The following is a 14,753-nucleotide window of genomic DNA, read 5'->3' as shown; positions in this document are numbered from 1 at the left end:
CATCCGTAGTTAAGATCAGGTGTTTGTAAAGCGTTTTAGTTCATGCTTCAGGGTATTTACATAACAATATCATTAGGTACAATTTAACAGACTCTTGCTGAATTTCCATTGCTTTCCTAAGTCTGATCTACTGTCAAGAATATCAAGAAATTGAGGAGTTCCCGTCATGGCTCAGTGGTTAACAAATCTGACTAGGAACAATGAGGTTGCAGGTTTGATCCCTGGCCTTGCTCAGTGGGTTAAGGATCTGGCATTGCCATGAGCTGTGGTGTAGGTCGCACACTCGGTTCGGATCCCGAGTTGCTGTGGCTCTGGTGTAGGCCGGCAGCTACAGCTCTGATTCGACCCCTACTCTGGGAACCTCCATATGCCATTGGAGTGGCCCTAGAAAAGGCAAAAAGACAAAAAAAAAAAAAAAAAGAATATCAAGAAATTGAATGCTAACTGACTCCATCCTTCTCTCTTTCCAGAACACTCCCTCTTATACCACTCCATCCCTCCTTCGATCCCATCAGAACCATCACTCTATTAATACTACCATCTTTTCGGGAATTCTCTTGGCCTTGATGACGCTCTGCCCTTTTTGCATGGCTTGAATCTTGTGGTCAGCCATCAGATGATCCCCTTGACACATTGCTTCTTTCTCACATCCCTGCACATGCTCAGTAAAATTACTACCCTATCTGAATCTAGTTCTCTACTTGGGTTTGAAAGGATCTGGCAAAAAACACTCAGCCACACTGATAGAGATAACTTGACATTCATGATTGTAATTCTGAAGTGCAGCCTTATTGCTTTCCAAAGATCATATTGTACTTCCTTGGTCTATTGACTCTCCTCCTCTGGTGACTATTTCACATGTTCTCTTCTGTCTTCAAACCTCCTACACCTTCTTTCCCATGTTCATGGCCATTGATCCTACCCCACTGAGAAACTTAAAGGTCTCAAAGGATAATTTACAAACTGTGACCATCCTTATCTACCCATCTACCAACATTTGCACCCATACTCTCTCATTTCTGCCTGTTAGTACAGGTGAACTACTCCTGTTTCTCTCTGAAGCCAGTCTCTCCATTGGATAAGCATTCTTCTTGCCTACCCATGGATATCACTGTAGCAGTTCTCCTCAGTTTCTACCATATCATCAAGATTTTTCTCTCTACGTGTTTATGTTAATCAGCATACATACATGCTGTTATTCCTAACATTTCTAAAGAAAACATCTTGCATCTTCTTCCCATAATAGTTCCTCACCCCTTTTGATGCAGCAAAACATCTAGATAAAGTTGTCTATATTCTCTATCCGCAAATCCTTTCCTCTTATCCTCTCTTAAACCCCCCTGGCTTTAAGCCTTCTACTCCAGTTGAAGTCACACTGATCTCCTCATTACCAAATCCAAAGGCAATTTTTTGGTCATCATCTTATTTGACCTATGAACATCATTTGAAACACTTGACCATTTCTTCCTACCTTATACATTTTCTTCATTTGACTTCTAAGACAATCCTCTTATTTTTTTTTTCTCCCACCTCGCTGACTGATGTTGTTCAGTCTGCTGTGTTGATTCTTCCTCTTCTCTCCAGTCTTATTTTGGAGTAATTAATGGCTCAGTCACTGGTCCTTTATTCTTCACTATCTACATTTACATCATTGGTGCTCATATTTGATTCATGGTTTAAATACTGTCTAAATAACAATGAATTCTGCATTTTGAAATCTACAGTCTAGACCTCTCTTCTACATATACCTGACATCTTCTCTTAGAAGTCTAATGGACATCTCAAATTACAAATCCAAAAGAAAATTCTTTATCTTCTCTCCAAAACCTATTTCACATATTTTATTTCCCATATAGGTTCAAGACAAATCCTTTATTCAAGTTGCTTGGGAGAAAAAACCTAGAATTATCCATGATTTCCTTTTTTCTTTCATAATCTACATCCAATCCATCAGGTCTTCTATTCGAAAGAAACTGACCAGTTTCCACCCACTTCCTTCTCCCTCCACTGCTCCCACCCTGCATCCAAGCCACCATCAACTCTCCTTAGAATTTCTTACAACAGCTTATAATTGGCCTCCCTCTCAGAAGGGCTACCTTACTCAGGAGCAAGAGTGATACTCTCAAATTAAAAATCAGACCTTATCACACTTGTATCCTTCAGTGTTTCTCTATTTTGGTCAGAGTAAAAACCAAAGCTCTTGTAATGACCTGAAAGTCCATACATGAGCTGACACCCTCACCTCCTCACCATACATACCCTTCTTAATTTTCTAACCTATTTTTTTGCTACTCTTCTCTTCCTCACTGTGTTCTAGCCACACTGACCTCCTTGCTATTATTAGAATATACCAGGAATAAACTTTATAGCATCTTCACTGTCTATTCCCTCTGCCTGAGATTCTCTTACTTTCTGCTTTCAGGTTCTAGGTATCTGTATTCCTATCTTTCTCACTGTCTCCAAGTCTTCCCTCAACTGCCATCTTTCCAATCAATATGGCTTACCTTATCACCCTTGTTAAGTTTGAGATTTTTCAAGCATTTTTGATCGATCTTTATTTTGCTCTAATTATATTTTCCATAGCATGTCTCATTTCTAAAATATTTAATATTAAATATTTTATATTTTTTATTATCTCTATGGTTGATTGTAAATATCCCTTTGCCAGACTATAAGCTCCCCAAATTAAGAGAACATATCCATCTTTCTCTCATTGTATCATCAAAGTTTAGTACAATTTCTAACACAGAATAAGCATTCAATAAATATTTGTTGAATATATAAATGACTTATAGCTTATATGTTATAGAAATGTCTTTCACTCAGGTTTGCCTCTCAAGGATCTTCCATTTATGAGACAGGAAACAATGTTGCTGTTGCTATTATTATGTTCTATATTTGATAATCACAAAATTTTTTGCCACATAGATTATTATCTATTATCTATTGCTATCTATTATTATCTATTATCTATTGTATGGGGAAGATATTTGCTTTCATACTTTAATATCAACTTAAAGCCAACTTAAAGCCTAACAAAATTTCTGTGACACTTATAGTTTTGATTTTCATTTGGATGCCAATTTTTTTATACTTAAAGTTGAAAACTGTATTAATTGCAGACTTAAGATTCTTCTGTCAAGACTTGGTTGTCTGCATTAGTAATAGGGCAATCCAAATAAAAACAATTAATTGAATATACTAAAACTTAAATTCACCTGTGGACTTTCAATTTCTCCCATGCTGGGTAGGAAAGACCTATATTTGATTGATTTCAGAATTCTCCCCCCACCCTTCTCTGGTGGAAGAATGACTGAACAGTGCAGTGTTCAAATGGAGGCAGCAGGAAAGAGAAGAATAAAAACCCTACAAAGTGGATTAGTTCTTAAATAATTAAAAGTTGAGCAAGCAGGAACTTTTTCAACCTAATTTTTTTTGAAGGAAAAAACAAAGAAAACAATCAGATAAAGCAGTCTATTATGTCTTTTGTTCTTCAAGGTATTAATATATTTTAATGAAATTTTGAATAACTCCATTGCATTGAAGGCTTTGTTTCCAAGGTGTTTTAAATTTAAATGCAGGTATGTTATTTCTCATTTGACAGTATCTTTGGACATATTCAAAATAGATTTTATGGCATAGTTATTGAAGTGAACATATTGGGAAAGATTACCACAGTGTCCTAATTTGGAGGGTAGACATTTATTGATGTCATCTGCTATTTTTGAATAAGGCAATTGTCTGTTTTTTAAACTATATATATCATTTTGCCTATAAAACACAGTGCCTTCCATGTAGTTTTTTTTAGAGTTCAGTCCTTATTGGTTGTTCAGACTAGGTTTGAGTCTAATATAAATGTAATGAGCTGGAATCTCCAGGGATTCCCAAAAGAATTGAGCTCATGGTGCCTATAGAAGAGAGTTCCTTATGGGCCTGAGTAGGAAAGTTTATGTGGTGTCTCAATTGAAAAATAAGAATTAAAGCTTGAGTTGTATGGTCTACAAAATGCTTGAATCTGTTTCTTACAATAATCACAAGTAAAACTGCCTGGTGTAAGATATATTGTTAAAGTTCTATTTCTGTATAAATTATTTGAAAATCAGTAAAAAGTGCACATGTGCATGTGCGTGTGTGAACTTTTTTAGAACTGAAGAGTGTACACACACACACATATATATAAAATCATTTTTACAAATCAAACACACTGTTTCAGAGGGTGAGAAAGACCAGTTGCAAAGATTGGTTAATAAAAATGTGGGCTCTACAATAAAATCTAACCCAATTTTAATAAGAAGTAATGTGGTAAAGAGGAAAATGGTGTTAAAAAATTTAATTAAATTCCACCTATATCTGTTCCATCTATAAACACCTATTAGGTGTTTAAGTAAGTCAGCTAATCTCTGTGAATTTGTGGCTCTTTATCTATAAAATGAAAATAATATTTCCTAATGTCTCACAGGGTTATTAAAAGAATTAAATTATTTTACATAGTGGCGTAAAGAAGTGTAAGTCAAATTTCCTCTTGTTAATACATGAACTTTTATCTAGTATTTATTGGGTGCTTATTAAGTGACTGACATGCTATTAAGTGCTTTACATTCACACTATCTAATACTCAGAACAGTGTTTTGAATTAGGCAATAAATGAGTAAGTGACATTCAGATACTATAACGTCTGACTAAGATTGCATGGCTAGGTAAGTGACAATACTGAGATTCTGTCATCCTTCCCACCTGTGCTTTTAACTACTGTGCTATGCCACTCACCACGTTTAGACCGAACCGTGAGATGAAGATATATACTCTAGGAGCTTTTCCTAAAGTCTAAGGCCCATGTATTGGTATATAGGCAAAATTCCCTTGGCGACCTATTTTTCTAAATGTATTCCAACTTTCACAAGTAGATTAAGATAGCTAAAAACCTCTGCAAAAATACAAAATATTTCTCAGCATAGACTAGCAGTACATTTATTTATATATTTACATTATAATATATAAGTGTATATATTTATAAATACATATTTTTCATTTATTTCCCATCTCCAAGAATATCTATCTCAGCTATTATATTGATAAGATATTGAGATAATTGTTTCAGCACACTAATTCCTACCTCTTTGCTGTTCTCTTAGGTAAATAACTTTTAAAATTTATTCAAGCCAGCTCATTTTCAACATGATTGTTCCTTTGTTGACAGACACCCTCTGCTTCGATTTGTTTCTAATAATTATAGATAACATATATGCAACACTTTCAGTTACCTTATCTACTTTATCTCTTTCAATCCTCAATACAACTCTCTGATGTATCCATTCATAGAATAAGCATATTTCAGAGTAGGAAACTAACACATTGGACATTTGAATGACTTGCCTAGGGTTACCCAACCAGTAAGTGATAAAATTGGGATTCCACTTTAATCTAATAGATTCTGCTCTGAACAATTTTAAGTTTAAATTGTAAACAACATAAGTTTTTAAGCAAATAATGTGGTAGCATTTTCACCACAGCAGGGAATTCCATTTTCAGTAGAAGATAAAGAGGTACAGTCTTTTCTTCAAAATTGCATTTTGATTTGCTTCTGCTTCCATGTCTTGGTTTACACATAATTTAAGGAAATATCATCCTAAGGTAGGAACCTGTGGAGATGAAGCATCAGGCACATGAGCTTGTAATGAGCCCAGACTGGGGACTGAAGAGAAGAAGCTAAAAGGAGAAAAGAAAAACCTTATACTCCTGTTGGTTGCAGTATCCGAAGTGACTATGAACGCTAGGGGAAATGTTGAGGATAGCTCAAGGGTTCGCTTATTGATTTCTTTGCCATTTTGTTAACGTCTAGTTAATAAGGGCAGCTCCAGGTGTTATGACCTTCTCAATAAAGAGAATTGGCCTTTCTCATTCAATTCATACATAATGGTGCTCCTAAACCTCCTTGAGTTCTTGGTAAGATGCCAAAACACTTCAGCAGTAATTTTAGGTCAGCATGGTTTCGGATGCACCTTCACAGAGGGAGAAGTGGCATGAGAATCATCCCCACACCATCTTTTGTGCCCTTACTCTGCAGTGAATGACTTGTTTCCTTCGGCTTCCCAACACCCCCCACACGCACACATCCCCTGTGGACATGGTGGTCTAGGTCAAGAGACCCTGGAAAGGTGGAGGGTTTTTTTTTTTTCCCCTTGATTATCTATCATCAAAAGTTCTACTAGGCATTCCCTCATGGCTTAGCAGTAAAGAATTTGGCATTGTCACTGCTGTGGCTTGGGTTTGATCCTGGTCCTGGAACTTCCACATGCCACAGGCATGGCCTGGAAAAAAAAAAAAAAAGTTCAACTAAATTCTCCTATAAAGTGTTACTTATCCTTCTGTCAGATACAAATTAAGTAGCAGGACTAGTACTTTATGCACATTTTTTACATGCTTAGTCATAGTTTGAAAAATGAAGAGCAAGCAGTACTGCAGGGATATAGGAACAGCTTTCTATAGCATAGCTGTTGTCTCTTCTAACTTCTGTTAGAAGCCGTTCCTCAGTATCTGTGGGGGATTTGTTCCAGAACCTCTGCGGATACTAGAATCCGCAAGTGCTCAAGTACCTTATATAAAATGGTGCAGTATTTACATATAACTTACACACAGCACATCCACCTGTACAATTTCAATCATCTCTAGATTACTTATAATACTCGATGCAATGCCAATGCTATGAAAGTAGTTGCCAATGTGTGGCAAATTCAAGTTTTGCTTTTTGGAACTTCCTGTTTTTTTTTTTTTTTTTTTATCTCATTTTGTTTTTCTTTTTTAATCCTTGTGGAACTGGTGGATATGGAGTGGTCCACTTTATATATAAGTCATTTATATCAACTGATTGAAGCATCCTCCACAACTTTATTCTTCTGCCCATCACATTTATGGATTAGGTTTGTGGCTTACCGATTTTCAGTAAGAAAAACATGTACACTTCTGTCACACAGCCAACAGCACAGCTGTGACAGCAGATGAGCAGTTCTCCAAGGGCAATCGGCCAGGCTGGCTGCCTCAGAGACTCCAGAGAGGACCCCAGGAAGGGCTGCTCACCTCCTCACGCTCTCAGGCAGCTGCAGAGCTATATCTGCGCCAATAGGGAAGACCTGCAAAAAAATGTTTTGGAGCTTCTTTTTAGTTTTGAAATATCTATCAGTTTTATTATTTGTCCTTAGATATCTTTCCAATATGCATGTTCATTCTTCCCAGTCTTATAAAATGAACAGAGTAAAGATTTTATTTTCTGTTTTCTTATATCTACTGATTTTCCCTTTCTTTAGTAGCAGCACTATGACAACTAAATAAATCCAACTTTATTTCTTTAGGTTAGTAAAGAGCCAAGACTTATACTAAATATACAAGTGTTCTCAATTTTATATCCTAATTTCAAATTGTTACTGTCATAAAATATTATTTAATATTCACATTATATTTATAATGTATATGTGTATTATATGGCACTAATGTATAATATTATTGTTATTGTTCTTACTCATGATTAGCCTTATCATATTTACAGTGTGCAATTAATTATTCTTTATATTAGAACTATAGTTTAGTATATTTTCATGTACTCTTTTTCTTTTAAATTTTAGGTGTACAAGAATTCCCAGAAAACATAAAGTGCTGTAAATGTTTAACAATTATTGAAGCCAGTGTCAATCCAATTTCTAAGTGAGTATGAGCACTTACATTTTATTTATATTTATGCTTCCGCTGGATAATTATGTATCAAGATAAAGGAAACTCATAGCAAATGACTTTTAATGTTGTATTTAAAATTCAATTTAATAGAATGATGGGAAAGGAATAATCAAATCAGAATAGTTCAACAGAAGATGATTAAAAGCATTGTTGCGTAACAATGAAGTCCTAATTGGCACAAGATGGCATTACTTTGAAGCAAACCTTGTCATCATTTTTTGTGAGTCTCAGGCAGCATTCCATGGAAGAGTAGTAAAACTAGGAAAACAGTTATTAGTTATGGTCATGCTGGAAAATTAGCATCAAGTTTCTGATGAAAGTTCAAGAGAGTGCAAGGGTGTAAAGTGCACGAAAATAGCCAATCATGGAGTTCCTATTGTGGTGCAGAGGAAACGACCTGACTAATAACCATGAGGTTTTAGGTTCAGTCCCTGGCCTTGCTCAGTGGATTAAGGATCCATCGTTGCCCTAAGTTGTGGTGTAGGTCACAGACGAGGCTCGGATCCTGCATTGCTGTGGCTGTGGTGTAGGCCAGCAGTTGTAGCTCAGATTTGACCTCTAGCCTGGGACTCCATATGCTGTGGGTGTGGCCCTAAAAAGCAAAAAAAAAAACAAAAAAGAAAATAGCTCATTATGTAATTCAAGCTGGAAAATGAATTAAGTATGATCAGAAAATAGGAGTATTTTGTACTAGAGATTACAGGAAGGGCAAAAAGACAATGCTATGAGGATAGCCAAATGGAAGTTATGGATGGTAAAAATGCTGTGATCAGAAAAAGGGAATTTGTCTTCCTTCCTTCCTTCCTTCCTTCCTTCCTTCCTTTCCTTCCTTTCCTTCCTTCCTTCTCTCTCTCTCTTTCTTTCTTTCTTTCCTTCTCTTTTTTTGCAGCACTTATGGTACATGGAGTTTCCCAGGCCAAGGATCAAATCCAAACCGCATCTGCAACCTATGCCACTGCTGCTTAAACACCAGACTCTTAACCCACTACTCAATGCTGGGGATCAAACCCACACCTTTGCAGCAAGCTGAGCGGCTGCAGTTGGATCCTTGACCCACTGCACCACAGCCGGAAACCCATATTTGTGTTTCTTGATCTGTTAGAGAAATGCTGTGGAAAAGTGAGACCCAGCATGTGACCATGTTTCAAATTACAATTATATCAGAATAATAGAGTGTGCTATGGAATCAAATAGGTCAAGAAATCATGAAGCAAAGGGATTGGATGAGCCATGAACCTAAATTTTAAAGTCTCTTAACATATGAGGTGGACATAGAATTGAGAAAGTGTATTGAAAGTTGTAGGAATGTTTGGAAGTGGTTAAAGCCAGTCAGTAGTATTGGGGTGCAGATAATGAGTTGCAAAGAAAGAGTGGCATTTTAATTATACAGAAACTGACAAGATTTGAGAAAAATCCCTCAGTCCTTTGCCCACATGAAGTTGGGAAGATTGGGAAAAGTGGAAGCTTATTGAAGAGGCATTTAGTGAATCTAGTATTTCCAGAAAAAGACAAATGGAAATTTATCAAAGGAATTTAAAGGTAATTTTTCATTAGTAGATTTGAGGAGAGGGCGTTGTGAAGATGGTTTCTCTATGGATCATGAGAAAAAGCTGTAGATGAGACTAGAAATGAACAGAACATAAAAGATGAGATAGAAGTTTAGATGAGGTTCTCTATAGTGCCTGGTCTGTGAAATAACTTGAGGCTTTTAGTAGAAAATTTGAAACATCAAGAAATAAAACATATTTAAAAGATATAACTTTGCTACCTCAAAAGTAGAATATGGCAGGACAAAAAACAAAAAGAAAAAAAAAAACTGAAAAGTATTCTCCAAAACTCTCAGACCAAAATGCAATTTTCTCAAAAAAAGGAATACATATTGCTAAATTCTCACATTAAAACTACAAATATGTCCTTGACTTAAGTCATGATCCAGGGCAGATGATGAATTCTTTTGATTTCTAGTTCTTTAATAGCCCATCATATTTAGAAATCACAGTCAGGTCTTTGGGACAAGAAATCATATGATAAATGACATCATTTAAGAGCTTAAACTCTATAGTTTTATTGGCTATTTCTGAATTCCTTTTATATATTTAACTTTTTAAAAGATAAATGAATATAATCAGTTTCATCAAAAAATACCTAACTAAAAACAAATTTTGGAATCCATTTTTTAAAAATTCCTCAAAGTCTGTTTAAATAGTATACCAATTTTAAAGTCAGGTTGTTATTTTTTTAAGATATAATTTATATACAGTAAAATTCACCCCTTAAGCTTTATGGCTCAGTGAATTTTGACAAATGTCTACAGTTGTGAAACAAAAACTGTGATCAAAATATAGACTGTTTCCATCCTCCCAAAAAGTTCCTTCACCCCAGTCATCTACTGATCTTATTTCTGTCCCCATGGTTTTGCCTTTTCCAAAAGATTATATAAGTGGTGGCATACTTTGTCTCTTCTTTTACTTAACTCAGTGATTTTGAGATTTATTCATGCCATTTCAAGAATCAATACTATATTCCCATTTATTTCTAGATAAAATTCCATTGTATGAATATAACACAATTTTTAAATGTATTCGTCAATTGACATTTAAGTTGTTTCCACCTTGGGGCTATTATGAATAAAGTAGGTGTAAACATTTCTGTATAGGTGTTTGTGTAATATACGTTTTCACCTCTGTTGGGTAAATACCTAGGAGTAGTTTTCTGGGTAGTATGTTATGTGCATGTTTAGCCTTAGAAGAAATTTCCAAATTGTTTTCCAAAATAACAATTTCATTGTTCATTCCCACTAGTAATTGATTATAGTTTCTATTGTTTTTCATTATTGCCTTAATTTGGTACTATCAGTTATTTATGTTTTCTATTTTAGACAGCCCAGTAGACATGGTAGCTCATTGTCATATCTCACTGTAGTGTAAATTTACAGTTTTAAGGTCAAGTTAGCATTTTTCCATGTTTTTATTTACAATCTGTATTGCTTCTTTGGTAAAAGTTCAGAATTTTTGTTCATTTCTATTGACTTTTTTTTTCTTATTGAATTATAAGAATTCCTTATAAATTCTGGGTAAAAACCAGATATTTATTTGCAAATATTTGCTCCTATGACCTCTTTCTTAAATAGTGATTTTCGAAATTAAAAAGGCTTTCACTTTGATGAAGGCCTATTTATAAGTTTTTATGGTTTATGCTTCTTGTCCTTGTCTAAGTGATCTTTACTAAATTCATAGTCATAAAGATTTTCCCCTATACTTTCCTCTGGAATTTTGTGATTTGGGTTTACACTTAGGTCTACAATCCATTTAAAATTGATTTTTATATACATGTAAGCTGTAAGGTATGAGGGTCCTGGTTCTTTTATTTATTTATTGCAAATAGATATCTAATTGTTCTAGTACCATTGTTGACAAGATTATCCTTTCTTTATAAAATTATTTGAATATCTGTTTTGTAAATCAGTTGAGCATTTGTGTTTGGATCCATTTCTGGATTCTTTATTTTTTATGTTAATTGTATGCCTCTCCTAACCAATTTTATACTATCTTAATTACTGTAGTTTGTAGTAATTCATATGATCAGGGAATATGAGTCCCTCATCTTCGTCCTTCTGTATCAAAATTATTTTGGCTTGGAGTTCCCGTCGTGGCTCAGTGGTTAACGAATCCCACTAGGAACCATGAGGTTTCAGGTTCAATCCCTGGCCTTACTCAGTAGGTTAAGGATCCAGCGTTGCTGTGAGCTGTGGTGTAGGTTGCAGACACGGCTCGGATCCCGCATTGCTATGGCTCTGGCGTAGGCCGGTGGCTCTGGCGTAGGCTGGTGGCTACGGCTCTGATTAGACCCCTAGCCTGGGAACCTCCATATGCTGTGGGAGTGACCCAAGAAATGGCAAAAAGACAAAAAAAAATTATTTGGGCTATTCTCTACCCTTTGCTTTTCCATATAATTTTTATAATCAACTTGTCAATTTCTACAAAAATATAAAAGCCTTGTGGAATATTGATAGGAATTGTATTGAATCTTTTTTTCATTATAGTTTATTCAATGTGTTGAATGCCATTCCCTCTGCTATACATTAGGTCCTTGTTGTTTATCTATTTTATTTTTTTATAGTGACTTTTGTTTTTTCCATTATAGCTTGTTTACAGTGTTCTGTCAATTTTCTACTGTACAGCAAGGTGACCCAGTTACACATACATACATACATTCTTTATTATTGTCATGCTGCAACGCAAGTGACTAGATATATTTCCCAGTGCTATACAGCAGGATCTCATTGCTTATCCATTCCAAAGGAAATAGTTTGCATCTATTAACCCCAAATTCCCAGTCCATCCCACTCCCTCCCCCTCCCCATTGGCAACCACAAGTCTATTCTCCACGGCCATGATTTTCTTTTCTGTGGAAAGGTTCATTTATGCCATATGTTAGATTCCAGATATAAGTGATATCATGGAATACGTCTTCCTCTTTCTGATTTACTTAATATGAGAGTCTCTAGTCCCATCCATGTTGCTGCAAATGGTATATTTTGTTCTTTTTTATGGCTGAGTAGTATTCCATTGTGTATATATACCACATCTTCCTAATCCAATCGTCTGTTGATGGACATTTGGGTTGTTTCCATATCTTGGCTATTGTGAATAGTGCTGCAATGAACATGTGGGTGTATGGGTCTTTTTCAAGGAAAGTATTGTCTGGATATGTGCCCAAGAGTGGGATTGCTAGGTCATATGGTAGTTATGTATTTAGTTTTCTTTTCTTTTTTTTTTTTTTTTGTCTTTTTGCCATTTCTTGGGCCGCTCCCGCGGCATATGGAGTTTCCCAGGCTAGGGGTCTAATCGGAGCTGTAGCTGCCAGCCTATGCCAGAGCCACAGCAACTCAGTATCCAAGCCGCGTCTGCAACCTACACCACAGCTCATGGCAATGCCCGATCGTTAACCCACTGAGCAAGGGCAGGGATCGAACCCACAACCTCATGGTTCCTAGTTGGATTCGATAACCACTGCGCCACGACGGGAACTCCAGTATTTAGTTTTCTAAGTGCTTCCATACTGTTTTCCATATTGGTTGTACCAATTTACATTCCCACCAACAGGGCAGAAGGGTTCCTTTTACTCCACACCCTCTCCAGCATTTATTTGTGGACTTATTAATAATGGCCATTCTGACTGGTGGGAGGTGGTACCTCATAGTAGTTTTGATTTGCATTTCTCTAATAATCAGTGATGTTGAGCACTTTTTCATGTGCTTGTTGGCCATCTGTGTATCTTCTTTGGAGAAATGTCTATTCAGATATTCTGCCCATTTTTCAATGGGGTTGTTGGCTTTTTTGCTGTTGAGTTGTATAAGTTATTTGTATGTTTTAGAGATTAAGCCCTTGTCGGTTGTGTCATTTGAAACTATTTTTTCCCATTCTTTAAGTTGTCTTTTTGGGGTTTTTTTGATGGTTTCCTTTGCTATGCAAAAGGTTGTCAGTTTGACTAGGTCCCTGTATTGAATCTTTATATTATATTAATTGGGTAAAATTAACATGAGAAAGATATTAAGTATTCCTATCTTTTAACATAGTATATCTCTATACTGATTTAGATCTTTAAAAAGAATTTATCAATGTTTTACAGATTTAAGTGTACAAATATTGCACATGTTTTGTTCATTTTATTCCAAGAATTTCATGTCTGAGAGGCAATTACAAATGATTTTTCTATCATTAAATTGTTTATTGCTGATATATACAAATACAATTTATTGTTGTATATTGACCTTATACTCTGCCACCTTAATAAATTCACTTATTAGTTCTGGGTAAATATTTTGTGGATTTATGGGGGAAGGGGTAAGATTTTCTATGTAGACTATCATGTCACTTGTGAATAAAGTTCCCGTTGTGGCTCAGTGGAAGTGAATCTGACTAGCATCCATGAGGACGCAGGTTCAATCCCTGGCCTTGCTCAGTGGGTTAAGTATTCGGCATTGCCGTGAGCTGTGGTGGGTCGCAGACACGACTCAGATCTGGCATTGCTGTGGCTGTGGCATAGGCCAGTGGCTGCACCTCTGATTCAACCTCTAGCTCTAGTTTTGGCCCCAAAAAGACAAAAGACAAAAAAAAAAAAAAAAAAAAAAAAAAAAAAAAAAAAAGATGGTTTTATTTCATGCTTTTCATTCTGTAAGTCTTTCATTTATTTATTTTGCCTTATTATCCTGGCGAGGACCTCCCCTACAATGTTGAATAGAAGAGATGATAATAGACATCATTGCCTTATTCCAAATCTTAGAAAGAAAGTATTCAGACTTACATTATTATATATGATTTTCACTTACTGGTTTTTTAAATACATGCCCTTCATCAGGCTTAGGTAATTTTCATTAACCTATTTCTCACTTCCTTTTGAGCTCATACCAGCAGGGCCCTCAAAGTTTAGATTTCTACTTTCAAACTTTTCAAGATCTAGTCTTTCTCTATGATACTCCTCAAGAGTCATGCAATCTCTGACCACTTACTTGTTTCAAAGCCACTCCACATTTTTTTAGGAATTTATTACAGCAGAATCCCAATTCCAAGTACCAAAATCTGTGTTAGTTTTCTAATGCTGTATGAGAAATTACCACACACACACAAAAATAAATAGATAAATAATAAAAAAATAAATAAAAAAAGGAGTTCCCATCGTGGCGCAGTGGTTAATGAATCTGACTAAGAACCATGAGATTGCGGGTTTGGTCCCTGCCCTTGCTTAGTGGGTTAATGATCTGGTGTTGCCGTGAGCTGTGGTGTAGGTTGCAGACGCGGCTCAGATCCCGCGTGCTGTGGCTCTGGCGTAGGCCGGTAGTACAGCTGCAATTCAACTCCTAGCCTGGGAACCTCCACATGCCATAGAAGAGGCCCAAGAAATGGCAAAAAGACAAAAAAAAAAAAAAAAAAAAAGAAAGAAAGAAAGAAATTACCACACACTTTTGTGGCTTAAAACAACACATATTTTTTATCTCTAAGTTTCTGTGGATCAGGAATCTGAAAATG

The 14,753-nt window shown here is 35.8% G+C and overlaps 1 protein-coding gene across 1 annotated transcript in view; it reads left to right on the top strand.

Annotated features, from left to right (window-relative positions):
• Window positions 1–14,753, top strand: part of LRRC7 (leucine rich repeat containing 7) — a 538,317-nt gene that overhangs the window by 237,864 nt on the left and 285,700 nt on the right. Inside the window, 1 exon segment of the mRNA XM_021096484.1 lies at window positions 7,617–7,695. Coding sequence (XP_020952143.1) covers window positions 7,617–7,695 — 79 coding nt within the window.

This window comes from Sus scrofa, chromosome 6 (genome assembly GCF_000003025.6).
Source record: "Sus scrofa isolate TJ Tabasco breed Duroc chromosome 6, Sscrofa11.1, whole genome shotgun sequence".
Taxonomy (NCBI): Eukaryota; Metazoa; Chordata; class Mammalia; order Artiodactyla; family Suidae; genus Sus; species Sus scrofa.
Note: the sequence above shows the minus strand (reverse complement) of the source record. Positions and strands in the feature narration are given on the sequence as shown.